Source organism: Berghia stephanieae, chromosome 6 (genome assembly GCF_034508935.2).
Source record: "Berghia stephanieae isolate SIO BIC M18660-M18661 chromosome 6, UCSD_Bste_1.3, whole genome shotgun sequence".
Taxonomy (NCBI): Eukaryota; Metazoa; Mollusca; class Gastropoda; order Nudibranchia; family Aeolidiidae; genus Berghia; species Berghia stephanieae.
The window spans coordinates 52467202-52488697 of NC_088365.1; the positions used below are offsets into that span (position 1 = coordinate 52467202).

General features: G+C 36.7%; 1 protein-coding gene across 7 annotated transcripts in view; it reads left to right on the forward strand.

Moving 5' to 3' along the window:
- Positions 1-21496, forward strand: part of LOC144975246 (uncharacterized) — a 78102-nt gene that overhangs the window by 26535 nt on the left and 30071 nt on the right. For 2 of the 7 annotated variants that reach the window (XM_078919147.1, XM_078919148.1), the window contains 8 exons: positions 2358-2611; positions 4626-4728; positions 6278-6483; positions 6946-7083; positions 9008-9556; positions 12161-12209; positions 13513-15642; positions 19148-19429. In XM_078919147.1, the coding sequence (XP_078775273.1) occupies positions 2358-2611; positions 4626-4728; positions 6278-6483; positions 6946-7083; positions 9008-9556; positions 12161-12209; positions 13513-15642; positions 19148-19429 (3711 nt within the window). The remainder of the gene's footprint in view (positions 1-2357; positions 2612-4625; positions 4729-6277; positions 6484-6945; positions 7084-9007; positions 9557-12160; positions 12210-13512; positions 15643-19147; positions 19430-21496) is intronic. The other 5 variants (XM_078919149.1, XM_078919150.1, XM_078919152.1 and 2 more) reach the window with 3 other exon arrangements.

The window sequence follows — 21496 nt, forward strand, 5'->3', positions numbered from 1 at the left end:
TCGTCATCTTTTATTGAACTCCATTGTTGCCTTTTCTGTTCATTGATTTGAATATCGGTTGAGGGAGGATTTTTATAAGGATTTATTGTCTTTGTAAAAATGTGTTTGTGAAACAGTGTGAGACAAGCAGAGAGGAAATTACAAGAAAACAAAACATCCCAACAAATCAGCTTGTCTCGGGACAGACAGATTTTTCTTCATGTATTTTTCTTTCTAGCTATGTCTGACACTGTTTCATACACATTATTTCATATTTCTATCTCACACCAGTGTCTACTCCATAATTTGTCTGACACTGTTTCACACACACTATTTCATATTTCTATCTCACACCAGTGCCTTCTCCATAATTTGTCTGACACTGTTTCACACACACTATTTCATATTTCTATCTCACACCAGTGCCTTCTCCATAATTTGTCTGATACTGTTTCATACACATTATTTCATATTTCTATCTCACACCAGTGCCTTCTCCATAATTTGTCCGACACTGTTTCATACACACTATTTCATATTTCTATCTCACACCAGTGCCTTCTCCATAATTTGTCTGATACTGTTTCATACACACTATTTCATATTTCTATCTCACACCAGTGCCTTCTCCATAATTTGTCTGACACTGTTTCATACACATTATTTCATATTTCTATCTCACACCAGTGCCTACTCCATAATTTGTCTGATACTGTTTCATACACATTATTTCATATTCCTATCTCACACCAGTGCCTTCTCCATAATTTGTCTGACACTGTTTCATACACATTTTCACATCTTTATCTCACACCGGTGCCTTTATTTCAAAACCAGCAAATGTCTTTGTCTCGCACCCACTTTTGTCATTTATTTTTGTATTTCATTTTACAAAGCTGACTCATTGTAAATCATGTTTAAATATAAGTGTTGTCTTTTTGATGTAGTTTTATAGAAGCTTTCTAGTTAGTCTTATACGACATGTCAAAGTGTTTATTATTCCACTAACCTTTGTTATTGTTCATTTTACTTTAAGCTCGATTTAGATGTTGTGCTTTTTATACATCCGTGTATTATGTAGTGGTTTAGTCTGGTGTTATACAAATATGCTTTTTATTATTATTATTATTATTATTATTATTATTATTATTATTATTATTATTATTATTATTATTATTATTATTATTATTATTATTATTATTATTATTATTATTATTATATTATTATTATATTAATATTATTATTATTATTATTATTAATTATTATTATTATTATTATTATTATTATTATTATTATTATTATTATTATTATTATTATTATTATATTATTATTATTTATTATTATTATTATATATTATTATTATTATTATTATTATTATTATTGTATGATGCATAATGTACTGTGTACTGTGTTAGGCTGGTGTTGTGTGCTGTATCAAATATTATGTCAGACTGAACTCCATGAAGACAATTAAGGTAAAAGTAAAAATAAAAGTTTTAGAAAGCATCAGTTTATTGAACTTTAAGAGACGATTATTGATTTCCTTGGTGAAGACATTCGGTCTATCTCAAAATGTAAAGGCTAAATGCCATTCAATTGTTCCCATCGGGTCCATTTCCACGTATTACTGTATTGGGAGAATCAGACACATTTTGACATGAATGTAAATACTTCGTATTTATAAGTCAGGCAGACCGCCCAAGTCAGTGCAATGCCTTAACTCACAAATAAATATGAGGTCAAGACTTTTCTCTGACCCTCACTTCCACTCACCTGTGATTGGGCATCTTGGTCTGGTAAATCTAGTTTGAAATAGACTATCATCTTGTCTAAACGGTGGCAAGCAATCGCTTCTGTCTTTTATGCTGCAGAAATGGAAGATTGTGGTATGAGATTCGACTTCATACTGAATAGTCCAGGGTTTGAGTCCTGCTCTGTACTCAAATCGTCTCAACTTATTCAGGTGTAAATGGAGTACCTACCATTAGCAGCATTGTCTCTGTCTGAAAAAACAAATGTAATATTGCCCAACAGGCATCACGTCATGCCCTACATGTTAAATGTTGCTGTTAGTCACGGATCCCTAGTAAATCACTTTGAGCACGTTTAGTGGATATTGCGCTATGTAAATGCTCAAGGTAAAAACAAAAAGGTTAGCATAAAACACAGAAATTCCATGCTGAAATAAACTTGGCTTGGGACATTCTCTTTTTCAGTCAGCGAACAGTTGAGTTTTGAAAAATTATGGGAGAGTCAAGTTGTCCTCAATTCCACCCAATTATAGATAACAGATGTGTTAAGTAATTACAAAAGCCATGATCGAATTTCACGTTTCTTGAATGTTTTTTTTTAACTTTTGTATTTTTCTATCTTTTAAGTTCAAGCTAGAAAGAGACGAAAGATGCTGAAGCAAGGACTGTTGAAGGTCGAGGACTTTGAAGAGGGCGTGATTACCAGTGTGGAGGAAGCAAACATCGAAGACGTTGATGGAAAACCAGCTAAAAAACAGAAAGAGATCGTTATCCCGTTGAAGTTTGAATTTCCTGTTTTTGGGGAATCCCCGGGTCCCACGCCTGAGTCATCCAGTCCCCCCACACCGACGGCATTGTCTGATAGTGAGGATGAAAAAGAGGTGAGACCGATGGACACGATGCCTTAGTGATTTGGAGCAGATTGTCTGTCAGACATGAGACCAATGGACACAATGCCTTAGTGTTTTGGAGCAGATTGTCTGTATCAGAAGTGTGACCAATGGATACGATGCCTTAGTGTTTTGGAGCAGATTGTCTGTGTCAGACATGAGACCAATGGACACGATGCCTTAGTGTTTTGGAGCAGATTGTCTGTGTCAGACATGAGACCAATGGACATGATGCCGTAGTGTTTTGGAACAGATTGTCTGTGTCAGAAGTATGACCAATGGACACGATGTCTTAGTGTTTTGGAGCAGATTGTCTGTGTCAGATGTGAGACCAATAGACACGATGCCTTAGTGTTTTGGAGCAGATTGTCTGTGTCAGACGTGTGACCAATAGACACGATGCCTTAGTGTTTTGGAGCAGATTGTCTGTGTCAGACGTGTGACCAATGGACACGATGCCTTAGTGTATTGGAACAGATTGTCTGTGTCAGACGTGTGACCAATGGACATGATGCCTTAGTGTTTTGGAATAGATTGTCTGTATCAGATGTATGACCAATGGACACGATGCCTTAGTGTTTTGGAGAAGATTGTCTGTGTCAGACATGAGACCAATAGACACGATGCCTTAGTGTTTTGGAGCAGTTTGTCCGTGTCAGACGTGTGACCAATGGGCACGATGCCTTAGTGATTTCGAGCAGATTGTCCGTGTCAGACGTGTGACCAATGGACACGATGCCTTAGTGTTTTGGAATAGATTGTCTGTGTCAGATGTACGACCAATGGACACGATGCCTTAGTGTTTTGGAATAGATTCTCTGGGTCCATAGAGACATGATTCAGACGTTTGACCCCAAATCTATCACACTATGAGTAAAAAAAAAAGAAAATTTTAACCAGAAAACTCGTCCTTCATATAATATGGATTGATTAAAGTGACCGTCATCTCATCAATACTCTCAAACCCGGGACTTCATCAGGAAGTTTTCAAAGAAGTCCCAGGTTTGAGAGTTTTTGACAAGACGAGGGTCATACTAATCGATTATCATTTGAAGGACGAGTTTCCTGACCAAATTCTTTTAAATGAGTATGGCGTAATGTGACCCAGCTTCTTGAATGGGTGTCATGTCCTAGATGCTACGTCACAAGTGCTTGCCGTTAATGGGGCAGACAGAACTGGAATAAATTCCTATTTATCTAAAAAAATATTGGTTCAGTAATTGCAAGTATTTATCTTGTTTCAATTATAATTGTATGGTCCAACGTATTCTGTACACATACATGGAATGTAAATACGTTGACAACATTTATTTATCTTCACCGATTCTTTGTTGTCGTTTGATCATGAATCAGTTTTATTGTAACTCATTGTCAATGTTAGACACGTAATCTCTCTAATTCTTGAATCATTGCTATTATTATTATTATTATGATTATTATTATTATTATTATTATTATTATGATTATTATTATTATTATTATTATTATTATTATTATTATTATTATTATTATTATTATTATTATTATTATTATTATTATTATTATTATTATTATTGTTGTTATTGTTATTATTATTATTATCATTATTATTATTGTTATTATTATATTATTATTATTATTATTATTATTATTATTATTATTATTATAATTATTGTTATTATTATTATTATTATTATTATTATTATTATTATTATTATTATTATTATTATTATTATTATTATTATTATTATATTATTATTTATTATTATTATTATCATTATCGTTATTATTATTATTACTATTATTATTATTATTATTATTATTATTATTATTATTATTATTATTATTATTATTATTATTATTATTATTTTTATTATTATATTGTTATTGTTGTTATCATCATTATTATTTGTTGTTGTTGCTGTTATTACTATTGCTATTCTAATAATCAATAATCCCCATTATTTTCGTGATATTTATCAACGACACATAATTTGATTCCATTTTGCTTTGATTTGTGTCGAAGACTGACCATCCTGTAGAAGAGAAACTCATTGACCTGAAAGTCCAGGTGACCACGAAGGAACCAGATGAAATCTCCAAATTCTTGGAATCGTCGAAATCCACAGGTAAACAGTCAGACTGGTATATGTGACACAAAGTCTCTAGACGGTGTTATGTCTGGATGAAGTCAACACTGAAAAGTCAATTTAAAATTTAAATGATGAGAAATTTGATTTTTCAGTTTTTTGCAATGTTAGAAATTGTGTAAGATAAAGAATTGAACAAGTGTGTATGAAAGGTGCCAGACAAAGCTAGAATGAAAAATACAGGAAAAGATCAATCCCATTCTACCCTTACACGTGTAATGGTAGCACGTCTGACCGGTAATCAGAAGGTCTGAGGTTCGATCCCCAGTCGAGGTCGACTGACATTTTGGGGTGGTTTTTTGTGGGGTTTTTTTGTATTTTTCTTTCTTGCTTTGTCTGGCACCTTTCATGCACACTCGTTCAGTTCTTTATTTTACACTGGTGCCCGTTCCGTAATTTCTTAATTAGAAATTGTGTGTATTTTCCACAATGACGAATAGAAATCAAACCTAAGGTTAAATTTTGTAACCATAAATTCACTGTCAAACATCATACAATATAATACTGTTCAACACAGTTGATTACATATAATGTGGGCTGACTTTGGCAAGACACGTCACCTTGTGAATAAAATTGGATTCCTGGACGTTGATGAAAATGGACACAACAGTTTATGCAGTGTAAAATGCAGTTTAAATCTTCAAGATATGTGAATTGTGGGCAAAGGTTTATCGTATTTCACAATTCCTAATTTTTCACAGGGTTTTTTCTTTACTATTTTTCTTGTTCTTTTCTCGAAAACAGTCAGCACAAAATTCAACATCTTATATCAAATCACCAAAAGTATGAAAAGAACAGAAGCTATCTCAGAAAACGATCTTGAATTTATTTCACTGTTAGAATGACTTGTCAAGAACAGAAATCATCTAAGAAATGCGACCTTGACCTATTTTTTAAAAAAAGAAGATTACAGTGTATGCATTGGTTGTGATGTCCATTTCGTGGCATTGGTTGTGATGTCCATTCACGTATGCATTGGTTGTGATGTCCATTCACGTATGCATTGGTTGTGATGTCCATTTCGTGGCATTGGTTGTGATGTCCATTCACGTATGCATTGGTTGTGATGTCCATTTCGTGGCATTGGTTGTGATGTCCATTCACGTATGCATTGGTTGTGATGTCCATTCACGTATGCATTGGTTGTGATGTCCATTTCGTGGCATTGGTTGTGATGTCCATTCACGTATGCATTGGTTGTGATGTCCATTCACGTATGCATTGGTTGTGATGCCCATTTCGTGGCATTGGTTGTGATGTCCATTCACGAATGCATTGGTTGTGATGTCCATTTCGTGAGAGGCAATGAGGAAATATTTAACATTTCATATCCTGTCTGTGTGCTTTAAATATCTAGTGGTCACAGCTCTAGCAAGGCTTAAAATTTCAAGCCATTTCCTTCATCTAATGAGACATTGAGATTAACCTGGTAATAATAAACATAAATTATTTATCCCTTCAGGCCTTCGTGTTTTGTTTTTGTTTGTTTTTTATTATAAATTTTATTTTATTTTTGGAAAATTCTCAGATTTCACAACTTCACCAAAACGTACAAAACTGGAAGTTTCTTCGACACCTCGGAAAAAGTTTGGGCTCAGCGACGTGTCTGTCGATGCTGCCAGTTTGATGAAGGAGAAAAAGAAAGTGGCCAAACCAGCAGGAATGGACACGGCGCGACTAACTACTGCTCCATCCGCTTCTAAAGGGGTGGAGACGGTTACAGAGAAAGTTGAGGTAAACAGATTTAAAGTATGAAGTGTCACCATCAGCCCGTGACGGTATTATGTTAGGGTAACAAACAAAAATGAATAAAACGGCTTTAAACAAAAAAAAAGAAAACAATGCCAAACACAGAACGTTTCGGGCTCAAGACCCTTCTTCATCCAATAACAAAAAACAATGAATACATAAATACATTACTAAAAAAACAGACTGAATACAGAGAAATATTCGTTATAAACTTTAATAAGGGCATTAATTATGACGATACTAATATTAATGAATATTATTATAATAATAATAATAATAATAATAATAATAATAATAATAATAATAATAATAATAATAATAATAATAATAATAATAATAATAATAATAATAATAATAATAATAATTTCAATCATCCTCCACACTAACACCGCCATCACCACACAATAACAATGGGATCCTTTTTTTCTCTTTCCTTTTCCATTCCAGTCGCCACGGAAGGAGAGGGCACCTAAAAAGAAGATGTCACTGACCAGTCGAAAATTGCCCAAGTCCAAGAAAATGGAGGTCAGCGAAGAAAAACTCAGGCCGAGCTCTCCTCCATCGACGCAGATGCAGGCGTTAGAGGTTTGTGGTGATGGTCACACACACATACACACACAACACATACACACACACACACATACACACACACACACACAAACAGATGCAGGCGTTAGAGGTTTGTGGTGATGGTCGTGTTTTGGGTTACCACCAATCCCACATTCATACACACACACACACACACATACACACACACACATACACACACATACACACACACATACCCACACACACATACACACACATATACACGTACAGATGCAGGCGTTAGAGGTTTGTGGTGATGGTCGTGTGTTGGGTTACCATCAATCCCACACACACATACACGCACACACACACATACACGCACACACATACACACACACAAACACACATATACACACACACACATACATATGCAGGCGTTAGAGGTTTGTGGTGATGGTCGTGTGTTGGTTTACCATCAATCCCACACACACATACACACACACACACATACACACACAACACATACACACACACACACATACACACACACACACACACACACACACATGTATACAGATGTAGGCGTTAGAGGTTTGTGGTGATGGTCGTGTGTTGGTTTACCATCAATCCCACACACACACATACACGCACACACACACACACACACACACACACATACAGATGCAAGCGTTAGAGGTTTGTGTTGTTGGTAGTGTTTTTGTTTACCATAATCCCCCCCCCCCCCACACACACACTTACACACACACGCATACAAACATACACAAATACATATCTGATTCATTTCTTATGCATTTTGAGGGTTTCGATCAGTTTCTCTCAGTTGTTGTTTGTTTGTTTGTTTGTATTTTCTATAGCATTTTATGGCATTGATATCTCAAATGACTTTCTATTAATATGAGTATTTCTATCATGATTACAGTTTGTAGCCTCCATTACTACCAGCCTATTTCTACTTTATGCATGCCTGATAAATAATCAAATCAGTAAATCTTATTTTAATATCACGTATTTAAAATGGAATGAAGTGTCCAAGTCATTGCATGAATAAAAGTGAAGCCCGTTGTATTTTATAAGTAGCATGATATTTCATATCGATATAACAGTTTGTATAAACGATAGGATATTTCATATCGATATAACAGTTTGTATAAACAATATGATATTTCATATTGATACAACAGTTTTAACAAAACATTTCATTTAAAATTGTATTTGAAGTTTCTGTTAAGCTCTTGACAGAAAACAACATCGATTTCTTTTGTCTCCTCTTTAAAAGTTGTGAAACACGAAACACATCTTATGAGTAAAATGTTCATTAAATGGTGAAGAAATTTGATGATTGTCCTGGTGTTGTATCGTTAAAACGAGAGAGTTAAATTGAAAACCACCAGACAAAGGTTTTGAACTCCAGTCAAAGTTTAGTGTAATATGTACGTGTATTTAGAACTCCATATCAAGAAGATTTCGAAAACCCTTTATTATATAATTGGGAAGGAAAGTGTGATGTCAAAAAAAAACTGGTTCCTATCTCATTGGAAGTGTAAAACCACTCTTCCGGAGGACTGAATACATACTTTGTGTAATTCATCTTCTGGTGTCAGAGTGATGGCATCTTATTTTCTAGTCTAAATATATCCTGGTCGTCAATAAAGATCATCCATCCTCACTCTTTTACATAACGTAATCCTTAGAATCTGCCTGTACATCCTGCTACTGAAATATTGATGCCACTTTGTACTTCAATATGTAATCTATTCATAATTAGTTCTCCGAAGGACTACACACTTCCAATGAGTTTGGAACCAAAACAGTAGAAGATGTGACGTCACGACTTTCCTTCCCTATTATCCCTTTCTTTTGCACAGCATGTCCCCTCTGGTATTCTAGTGGATGTCCCATGTCTCTATAAGTAACGCATGAGTATTTCTGACATAGAACGTAACTACCCTTGACTCAACAGTTGACAGAACAGACCTTGGCAGTGCCAGAAAAGAAACCCCCCGTCCATAGCCCAGGCGTTGATTTGTACAGTCAGGATAGGACAGACAAAATGGTTGATGACAAGATGAAGGAAAAGGAGGGAAATGCCAGGACCGTGGATGAAGGAAAGAAAGAATTGGACAAAATGGTTGTCAATGTAGATGTTCCTGGTCTACCCACAATTCCCTTGGATGTCAAAGATCCTCACACGGATCGAATTCAAACGGCTGGAACAGCATCCTCAAAGTTGACTTCCGGTGTGGAAAACAAAACCAGCATAGATTTTAGTTCCTTAAACAGAGCTGGGACATCGGTAGGTTTGTCAAGGGAGAGAACTGCTATTTCTTTGGAAAATCAAGGGGAGGACAGTGTTGATAATGGGGGAGGAGGCGGTGGAAGATTGACGAGAGCTGATACAACGGTCACGGCTGATTCTGGCATTGCCAATAATATTGATGGATTGTCAATGGTATCTGGTGGATCGGAAGAAGGTCAAGCTGCCTTCAGAATAGGGTTGATTTCACAGGAGGTGAGTTGTCAATACCCTCGTCGCTGTCATCGTCATTATCGTCATTATCTTCATCTTCATCATCATCATCATCATCATCATCATCATCATCATCATCATCATCATCATCATCATCATCATCATCATCATCATCATCTTCCTCCCCCACCTCCCAATAACTCCTATTGTATTTCCATAGAATTCATTCTACCGTACCAGGAATGCAATCATAATCATTACAATACGTTTAGCGTCATACCCTTTCATTATTATTATTATTATTATTATTATTATTATTATTATTATTATTATTATTATTATTATTATTATTATTATTATTATTATTATTATTATTATTATTATTATTATTATTATTATCATTGTTATTATTATTATTCATCACCAAGTAGTTCTTGCATGCAACCTTCCCAGCAAATACCCACCTAGATTTCGCACTGAAATCAAAATTAACTATTGTAAAAGATGGAAGGGTTGTTGATAAATTTTGTCATTAAAAAAACCCAAAAAAAACGGAAGCGAAACAAAAATCAAAAATAAAAACAAATTCAAGAACAAACTAAACAAAACAAAACGGAAAAAACCCAAACAAACTCCAAAATCCAAACAAATCAAAACAAACTGAAATTTCTATTAAAATGTAAGCGGGAATCCTTCTATTTTATTTCTCTCCCTTTCCCTCTGGCAATCTTGTAAATCCTTCACCCCCTGTCATCAGGGACACATTCATCCCCTGTCATCAGGGACACATTCATCCCCTGTCATCAGGGACACATTCATCCCCGGTCATCAGGGACACATTCATCCCCTGTCATCAGGGACACATTCATCCCCGGTCATCAGGGACACATTCATCCCCGGTCATCAGGGACACATTCATCCCCTGTCATCAGGGACACATTCATCCCCTGTCATCAGGGACACATTCATCCCCTGTCATCAGGGACACATTCATCCCCTGTCATCAGGGACACAAGCACCATTTTCCACCATCTTTCTTTGAGAGCAAATTGTATTGTGTAAGGAATGTCAGTTGGGTCCAATGTCAGTAGCCAAGACGTGGCTCTCACTCGTCATGGCTGACTTGGTTTGTTTTTAAGGGTTTTACGGCGCTTGTGACACGTTTAGGTCATTTCAGTGCCAGTAAAAAGAAAGAAAATGAGATTGTGAAAAACCTTCTAAATTTACAAGCAAGCTACCCAAGAAAAAGTTAGATAACAGAGATCGAATAGGGAACAGTTCACAGTTGTAGATTCCAAGGACAAGCACACTGTCAGTGTACAGTGCAACCTCTGGATAACGACACTCCTGGATAACGACAACCTCTGAATAACGACACCCCTGGATAACGACACCCCTGGATAACGACAACGTTATCCAGGGGTTGCACTGTACTTCGTTTGCTGTCTGAGTTTGCACACGACACACGTTTGATTGATTGATTCGGACGGTTACATTGGACGTGGATGAAAACCATTCAAGGCTGGTTTTACAAAACTCGTCAAGTCGATTTCTCTCATTTTTAAAGATTTTCCATCCATAAGATAAATTGAAACGTAAACTTTATTTTAAGCATCAAATGACACACGAATTTCCCCAGATTTGTGTGAATTGGAAGTTTAATCGTGATAAAGTAATAAACCGAAAGAGATATTGTAGGGAAAATAATCCTAAATGTCTCAAAATTGGAAGAAAAAAAAAAAAGCGGAGTTGGGAAGTTTTTGAAAACTAGTCTTTAATGGTCTGGAATATCATTGAACCTTCATTGGGTTCGGACAATGTTGGTGTTGGACTCCTGTGATTGCCTGGCCTTGCCAATTCTATGTCAAAATGGCCTCAACTGTCAATTGTGTCCCATCCACTCAAACTGGTTTCAAGTCTGAAATGGATTTGAAACTAAAGATGACCTTGAATGTGAGATTATAGTTCAAGCCATGGCGGAAATAAACTACTTAATGACTCTGTGGTTCAACCATACTCTGGACCACCCCCGCCCCTCCCCCCCCCCCACCCCCCTCCAGATGCAAATAATAAACACGTGTTTAACGTTTTGGCCAGAAAACTCGTCCTTCAAATAACGATGAATTAAAATAATCTTGTCAAAAACTCTCACACCTGGAACCCTGGCGCTGTTTTTTAAAAACACAGTATATGCAATGATAATCAAACAGCACAGACTGTGTTCTTTAATAAAATGGCAGAACATTAGGTAAGACTTTGCGAAGTCCCAGGTTTGAGATTTTTGACAACTTTAGGGTCATTTTAATCAATCGATATTTGAGAGATTAATTATCTGGCCAAAATTTTTAAAAACGTAATTTTTCATTGTAAGGCGACACAGTTTTGTCATCTAAATAGGCGATGTTGTATTTTTTACTTTATAAAACACGCAAAGTCAGCCCTCGTTATTTTTGACCATCCATTCCAATTTTAGCATTAAAGAATCACCCAGACAAAATACCGTTTTAAACACGTAAGTTACAATTGATTGAGTTGCTGTTTTCTTTAAATGTCCCATTGACGACTTCTATCACGACCCAATGTCTTTCCCTGTGTCAATGTTGGTTTTTAAATGCTGTAGTAATGAATACAATGATCACCTTCCAGGTTACAGATGCTGACAGTCCGATACACGGAACTTCCACTCAACAAAAAGGTATGGAGACACTTTTATAGTGATGTACTTTATCATCTTGATTTGGTATTGTTCTTTCAAAAATTACATCCCATCATCATCATCATCATCATCATCATCATCATCATCATCATCATCATCATCATCATCATCATCATCATCACCATCATAACATCATCACCATCACCATCATTATCATTATCATCATCATCATCATCATCATCATCATCATCATCATCATCATCATCACCATCATCATCAGCAACAACAAGATACATAACACCACCAATACATGTTACACCCATAGACAGCCATGCCATGAATCCCAGTCTTCCGAATTCCTTTCCAATTGTATAATTTCTGGCCATGTTATTCCTTGTAGACAATAGTTGATGCAGCAGCAACATGAAATCTTCATAATTATTTGACACTTTGCTTTGAACCACTTAACTGTCCTACTGTGGAATAACTAGGAGTTAAAAATTTGACCAGAAAACTCGTCCTTCAAATATCAATCGCTTTGAATGACGTTTATCTTGGCAAAAACTGTCAAAAAAAAGTTCCAGGTTTGAGAAATTTTGCCAAGATCAGAGTCATTCAAATCGATCGATATTTGAAGGACGAGTTTTCTGGATAAACTCCACCTACGACTTTTTCCACAGTCCGACAGATGAATTGTTAAGATTGACTGATATTATGATTGTCATTTTTGTTATGGAATGCAGCCAGGGCACACACACACACACACACACATACGTTAGCCTGGAATGCTCAATGAAATGTTACTCCAATTATGGAGAACTGAGAAAGTCTGTTAATTAGAAAAAAACAAACCCCATCAAACGTCATCGTCCCGACTAGGGATCGAACCTGAGACATGAGATCTGAGGTCCGATCCCCAATCGAGCCATGTTGATTTTTCTAGGATGGTCTTTTTTTCTTTTGTTTTTTTTCTTGGTTTGTCTGGCACTATTTCATACAGACTTTCTCACATCTTTATCCCACACCAGTGCCTTCTCCCTAATTTGTCAATGTGACTCGAATTAGAACCTTTGATCTTACTGCCATTTTCAATTCTAGATTTTTATAAACTGCCCTTTATATATCCCACCATTGGTGTTGTTTTTTAAAAATATTTTTTTCAAATAATAAGTAATGAAAATGTTCCATTTCTCATCAGCTTTCTAATTTAGAATTTTTTGTATCATTTTTCAATGATGTTTTAATATTATCATCTTCGTCCTTTGGCGTTTTAAAATTGAAATGTAATGTCATAATTTTTTTTATTATTACCGATTTATTTTTTTTTACATTTTTTGAAAAGCTGTTTGTGAAGAAGGTGAGAAAACAGTTGACAAAGTCACTCAACCTAAGAAAGACACAAAAGTCAGGGAATGCCGACAAGCTTTGGCAGCTGATAACCAAATCCAAAACAAGAAAACTGAAGCTCTGAAGACCAGTACGAAATCTGGCCACAAACAAAATTCTAAAGATACAAATATTCACAGCGGAAAACCGCAAAAAACATTATTTACGAAAGACAAGCACAAGCTTTCGTCTGGAAGGAAAATGGAGTTAACTGCTCTTGGCTCTGTGCAGGAAGTTGAAGATTCCTTGGAACAGACTTCATCAGGAAAAAGACTCCAAATTTTAGAAGAACAAATATCTTTACCTTCACCAAGCCACATGAGCCCCACAGCGAAGAACGATGAAACATCTTCTCCTAAAATGAGCAATGATGAATCAAATAGAGTTAGAACAGTTCCACACGGTCTTCCTGTCAAAGTGAATGATAACAATAGTAATGATAATAAAGATGATGATAACGACGATAATCGACAAGTGGATAACCAAGACAAGGCATCCGTGGATTCCAGCTACCTCAGAGCCGCCACTCCATCCCTGAGCGTGATAGAAACAGAAAGCCTTTCAAGTAGCATCAACATCGGCTCCAGTGTTCGAGGCTTTGCCTCCAGTTCTCCAATCCCGGCGTTATCCGAGGGACCTCCGAACATCTGCTCGCCCCTCCCAACGGTTGAAGAAGTCTCCATAAAAAGTTGGCCGTCGTCTATTGTGAGTGAAGCGTCCCAACCTTCAGCTCTTGCCACTGAAAATCCTAACAAACTGAAAGACACGTTGCCATCGTCCCTGGAGAATGAATTCTTCTCTGAAGTAAAAGAGACGACAGTGAAGTCAAATGAAATAGGCTCTTTACAGTCAGATTCAAGAGAACAGAGTACCCAGGCAATCAACACAAGTTTGAAATCAACTACTTTGTTTATTCCTGAGGAAAGTTCAGAATCAAAGATTGCCGAGGAAGGAATTTTGGATAAATCGGACAACCAACGTGCATCTGGCAAGATATCAAAAGTTGTTGAAGACAAGGAGAAAACTCTAGTTATCAACTCTAGCTTATCTAATAGAAATAATTTGGATTCTGTGGATTTAAATCAAAGGTTGAAAAGTGAGAATCGACTTACGACTCCTGGTGTGAACTCAAATCAAAGTTTGCTCTCTGAATCTCAGGAGAGATCTTCCTCTAAAACGTCAATGCATAGCTTAGAATTGAAAGACACATCGGTTGATACCACCTTGTCTCCCGTGAGTCAAATTGTCATCCAGAAAAAGGTAGAGACAGAAAGGCCAATACAACAGGAAGAGCTGCACAATGCCAATGACGAAGCTGAAAAATTAATCTCTCTTGAAGGTGTATCTGAACAGGAAGATGAATTTGAAAGTTGGGATTCGGACTTCGATAATATGTCTGTCAGTGGCGGAAGTTGCATCATGTCCTCTCCATTCTCGGACAGTTCAGAAGTCATTGGTGACCAGAGCGCTGGTGACGATGGCGATGGAGATGGAAGTAGCTCCGGCGACAAAAGGAAAAACAATCGTCTCAGTCTTCAAAACCCGGGCGGCAATGTGTCGGCGTCAAGCTCCGTGACTGAACCAGTTCTGCAGATTAGAATTCGCAAGAAACCGTGGAGTTATTACAGGAACAAGGAGCAACACCGGTCACCCTTGCCTCCCAGAAACGATGGCAGCGGTAGCAGTGGACAAAGAAAATTTTCACAAAGCGACGCTATGACTGTTCAGAGAAATGCTTACTTAGACGCTGCCAAGTTGAGGAGAAAAAGAGTAAAAAGTGCGGTTGAAGGAGGCCCTGCAAATTCCCAGGCGAGAAGTTCATCACAACTGCAGCATCATCAACAAGCTGAACAAGCCTTAAATGGAACGACATCCTCTTCTGCCACGACCCACTGTGTGCTTTGTGCCGCAGAGGAGGGAGAGAAACATCAACACAGTTTACAAGAAGTTACATCCAAACAACATCCGGCGAAAGCACCGAGTTTGGAAAGTAGAAAAGTCAGCTTTGGTGTCGTTGGCGCTCAGGCAGACCAGGTCAGATCTCCAAGAGTGTCAGATGCCAGTCCTCGTCAAGGCTCTGGTTCAAGTATTCTATTTATCGTTTATCCCACGTGTGTTGTTTAGAGTGAAAGAATTAACATTAAACACTGCGTGTGTTGTAGAACTCACACTGGTTTGACGCTATTCATACAACGTTACACAATGTCATAATGTGAGTATTCTATTGTCTGATTAGGGAAAAAAATCATCCACAGTAATGAGAAGAGATCCATTGATTAGGAAGAAGATGAAGAAGAAGAAGAAATAGAAGAAGAAGGAAGAGATATGAGAATAAGAAGAAAAAAGATGAAGAAGAAAGAAGAGAAGAAGAAGAGAAGAAAGAAAGAAAGAAGAAGAAGAAGAAAAGAAGAGAAAGAAGAAGAAGAAGAAGAAAGAAGAAGAAGAAGAAGAAGAAGAAGAAGAAGAAGAAGAAGAAGAAGAAGAAGAAGAAGAAGAAGAAGAAGAAGAAGAAGAAGAAGAAGAAGAAGAAGAAGAAGAAGAAGAAGAGAAGAAGAAAGAAGAAGAAGAGAAGAAGAAGAAGAGAAGAAGAAGAAGAAGAAGAAGAAGAAGAAGAAGAGAGAAGAAAGAAGAAGAAAGAAGAAGAAGAAGAAAGAAGAAGAAGAGAAGAAGAAGAAGAAGAAGAAGAAGAAGAAGAGAAGAAGAAGAAAGAAGAAGAAGAAGAAGAAGAAGAAGAAGAAGAAGAAGAAGAAGAAGAAGAAGAAGAAGAAGAAGAAGAAGAAAGAGAGAAGAAGAAGAAGAAGAAGAAGAAGAGAAGAAGAAGAAGAAGAAGAAAAAAGAAGAAGAAGAAGAAGAAGAAGAAAAGAAGAAGAAGAAGAAGAAGAAGAAGAAGAAGAAGAAGAAAAGAAGAAGAAGAAGAAGAAGAAGAGAAGAAGAAGAAGAAGAAAAGAAGAAGAAGAAGAAGAAGAAGAAGAAGAAGGAAAAGAAGAAGAGAAGAAGAAGAAGAAGAAGAGAAGAAGAAGAAGAAGAAGAAGAAGAAGAAGAAAGAAAGAAAGAAGAAGAAGAAGAAGAAGAAGAAGAAGAAGAAGAAGAAGAAGAAGAAGAAGAAGAAGAAGAAGAAAGAAGAAGAAGAAGAAGAAGAAGAAGAAGAAGAAGAAGAGAAGAAGAAAAGAAGAAAGAAGAAGAAGAAGAAGAAGAAGAAGAAGAAGAAGAAGAAGAAGAAGAAGAAGAAGAAGAAGAAGAAGAAGAAGAAGAAGAAGAAGAAGAAGAAGAAGAAGTTGTTTATATAATATACACAAATTGTTATAACTTTTAAAAGTTTTAATGCTAATCCGAACCGTTTTGGCTAAAAAGTGATCAACCTTTAATTGAAAACATTGAATTTATCATAGACTACTTGTATTTTGTCTTTCATTTTCAATCACATTGGCGCATGGAAAACCTCAGTGAAAATGCCCTATAGTTAAGTCATCAATAATTGTAAAATGCGCGTCAATATCCCACACTTTTTCACTGATAATAACCTCACTCATGATGGTTATAAGATAGACTTTGTTTCCAAATCCTTCAATTTACATATTTTGCTATTACAGTACAGGCGGCCCATAAATTATTTCCCTATTTAATAACAACAGAAAAACGTCACAGCCAATATTGGTTCTACATGGACTTATGAACGCGTAAATGTTGGATATTTTGTATACCATTATCTTTTACTCGATGCTCATCGGTTGCTATGGTTACCTACAATCGATTTTCAAGTTCTTTCAGTGTGTTTTGTAGATTTTGTGGCGAGATGGATTCAATAATAACTGTTTTTAATTCCTGGAAAGCGTGCAGCATGGAGTTGAATAAACAATGTATCTGCTGTAGCCCCGTAGGAAAAGGTCATACGGAGAAATGCCCGGTGACCCAGGTGGCCATGCAATCCTGTCCATTTCTCCCCAGTCCATCTGAAAACGTGTCGTTTAGAAATCTGTAAATGGCCTGTCTCCAAGGTGGAAGAACGCCGCCTGACTGGGAGTTTATTCATGAATATGTGATGCAGGATATAATTGTAGCATATCTACATTTTTACAGTAATCGTTTTCACAGTAAAGAAAGATGAGCCTCTAACCTTTTTGTGCACCTACCAACACATTTGTGTCCCGTCATGTCAATATGGTTTGATGTCTTGGTGAACAAGATGTAGACAATTGAGGCTAAATTCAAAATGATAAGAAATGAAATTTCCGCCTTTCCCTTTTTTTAAAACAGTTAACTGTCGTATTCGGGAAAGACGCGTATTTAGAATTTGTGGCCACAAAACTCGTCCTTCAAATATGGCCTTCATCTTGACAAAAACTCTTAAACCTGGGATTCCTTGAAAACTTCGATAGATCCCAGGTTTGAGAGCGTTTGCCATGATGAGTCATTTAAATCGACCAATATTTGAAGGACGAGTATTCTGGCCAAATTTTTAATATTAGTCTGTCCATAGTCTGGCATATAACTGGTTAATGACATTGAATTGAATTTCTTGCATAAATATATTGAGTCTCAACATCTCACCAGAAATTCTATATTCAGTCTACAAATGACCTTGACATAGTACCTTTTACAGGTGATTGGTCACATTTTAAAACCTCTCCCCTCTGATCCCATGTATGGAGATATCACGTGTTATTGTGATTGTATCAACCTATTCAGACCGAAGGGCTAGAGCTCAGGTGGTCGCTGGTTCGGATAAGTAATCAACCTATTCTAATGACGCGGAGTGTATAACCATTTCATTGTAGTTGTTTTATGTGTTTTCCAGGGTACCCCACCCTAGTTTTGTGTGTTCTTCCAGGGTACCCCACCCTAGTTTTGTGTGTTCTACCAAGGTACCCCACCCTAGTTTTGTGTGTTTTCCCCACAGTAAATCTAATGAATGGATTTTGTATTAATACATCAAGTTATCGAAGTCATTGCTCTCTCTCTCTCTCTCTCTCTCTCTCTCTCTCTCTCTCTCTCTCTCTCTCTCTCTCTCTCTCTCGTTCTCTCTCTCTCTCTCTCTCCCTCTGTGTCTCTCCACTCTCTCACTCTCCTCTCTCTCTCTCTCCTCTCTCTCTCTCTCTCTCTCTCTCTCTCTATCTCTCTTTCTCTCTCTCTCACCCTCCCGGACCCTCGCTCTGTGGAAATGTATTAATTTTGGGAGATTCAAATACTCCTATTCAAACTGTCTGTACAATATGATCACGTGATTGATTTCATGTAAATCACGGAATAACTTGCTTAGTTTTTCAGAATAAGATTTGAATGCTTAACTCATCATATTACAGTAGCCACGATGTTTACACTTTACAATTATTATTTCTATTTATTTATTCTTTTTGTTAGTCTCTCACCTTGATTGTTTCATTTTATTTACATTTAAAGCTTCCAATATAAGCTGATAAAATGGTATATTATTCATATTAAAGTAGAATTATATAATATATAATTTTCTTTTCCATTTGTAAATTAGTTCTTTTTTTTCGTAGTTATTTGTTTGTTTCGTTAAAAAAAAGCAACTTTAATACTAGTTTTGATAAAATCAGCCTTTAACATTTGATTAATTCTGACGACAACAGGGGTTAGATCAACAGAACAAACAACATCAGAAGAAGCACCACCCAGGACTCCTTCCGGAACAGGTACTGAAAAAACATCCACGGTCCCAATCGGGACTTGGAGAAGAGATCTGGTAACACCCACGGCCGCTTTCGAATCCCCCAGGCCTCACTCCCAGGCCGCCCTCTCCCAGGCCTTGTCAGACTTGTCCTCCATCCAGCCCAACCTCTCCCCGTCCGAGTTGAACCAAAGCGTCACAATGACAGACTTCAGCCATCCCCAGTCTCATGAAGATGATAGCAGTAAATATGATTTGATTGGCCCCGCACTTTGATCTCTGTTGATTAACATCTCTGGTTGTAACGTCATAGCCCCCAAAGGTCAGGGAAGCCACTCCAAGCTTTGCTGTACCAAGCCTTTTCTTACCGCATTTCTCATTGACGTGTTATATCCAACGTGCACTTATTTGCAGGTCTGATAACCCAATTTATTATGGGCTCACTGTTGTTATGGAAATCTCAAAATATGACGCAAAATATTGTCCATTACAACAATGTTAAACTAGGCCCATTCGAATGCGTTCGAATGTTGGACCTGCTTTTATGTACACATCGGTTATGTCATGCAATGAATACATTGAATTTTACGCTGCCAAAAGCTTTGGACTGTCAAAAGTATCGAACAATCAAAAAGTATAACTGATTCAGAAAATGGGCTCAACACCATTTCTTTAGCCCAGGTTGGTGTGTTGTGCTCATTTCAATTTCATCCTTCATGGCTAAAGAATGGTTTTGAAACCGATAAATTGCACATTTATTTTTCTATAAAGCTGTCACGTTGTATCGAACACATTTCACGTCATAGTCTGTCATGGAAAGCTCTCCCTACACCACACAAACCCCAAATACAGTTTAGGCATCATCAGCAAACCAAGGCTACACCTGCTGACATAGGGGCTATTACTAACACTGTATGTATTATACCTCACATCATATGAGTGGTTGCTGTGTCTATTTACACTTGGTATATTTTTCCTCCTGATCACAATCACAATCTGTTGATAGATGAATGTGTAGCTCTCTCTCTCTCTCTCTCTCTCTCTCTCTCTCTCTCTCTCTCTCTCTCTCTCTCTCTCTCTCTCTATCTCTCTCTCTCTGTGTGTGTGTGTGTGTGTGTGTGTGTGTGTGTGTGTCTCACTCGATGTCTATCCATCTATCTATTAATCTATCTATCCATCCATCTATCTATCTATCTATCTATCTATCTATCTATCTATCTATCTATCTATCTATCTATCTATCTATCTATCTCTCTTCATCTATCTATCTATCTATCTATCTATCTATCTATCTATCTATCTATCTATCTATCTATCTATCTATCTATCTGCCTATCTATCATAAATCCCTATTTATACCAACACCACGTGAAGTGTACCTATATCCCACCATGTTATGAGAGCTACACACCAAACCAAGGCTACCCTGTCATTGCCAAAGCCACAGCCATACATTTTCTATTTCCCTCCATTTCCAACACCCGTTTATCTGATATACCATAATGTTGTTAGACTTCTTCTGGTATTTGTAAAACTAATACTAAAACAATTGGTGGCTGTTTTGATGTCAGTCTGTACTAACGACCTTATTTCCTATTTATATCCTCTGTTTTACTACTGGTTTCAACTTTTTATATTTGATTAAAATCTATTTATATGTTTTAATGATTTCACCACGTATATTGGTAACTGTATACCCTAACACATTATATATATAATAATAATACAATACCGAGGAATGTAACTCTTATCATTCTCCTTGTTCTGCTGTTGATTCACAGGGTTTGTTATGTTTTTTTTTGGGGGTTTTCTATTTTTTGGTGAATCTCTTTATTCTATTCCTGTATTTCATTGTTGATTATTATATCGAATTACACACGTGTTACTACACGTGTTACTAAAAAATGGCCTAGTACTAACGTGTGCTTATTTTCAGGTCTGATAACCCAAATGATTATGAGGCCCTTGTTGTAATGGAAATACTCTCAAATCAACACAACATATTGTCCATTACAACTATGTTAAATCCGGGCCTTAATTGCGTTCGATTATCAGACATGTAAATATGTGTACCTAAACGAGTACTAATTGCTATCATATTAATTAACTCTTGTCATTTGTGACCCATCGTATTAAAACGGTATTACGTCGGGATGAACCAGATGCTAAAAACCCAAAATTAATGCTAAACTGGTCAAACTATGAATTACTGGTTTTGGTTCCATGAAAAATCATATTTATTTGCCTCAATTCAACATACAAACTCAACCCAAGTCTGATATATCTCTTTATAAATTAAATTTCCAGCAGC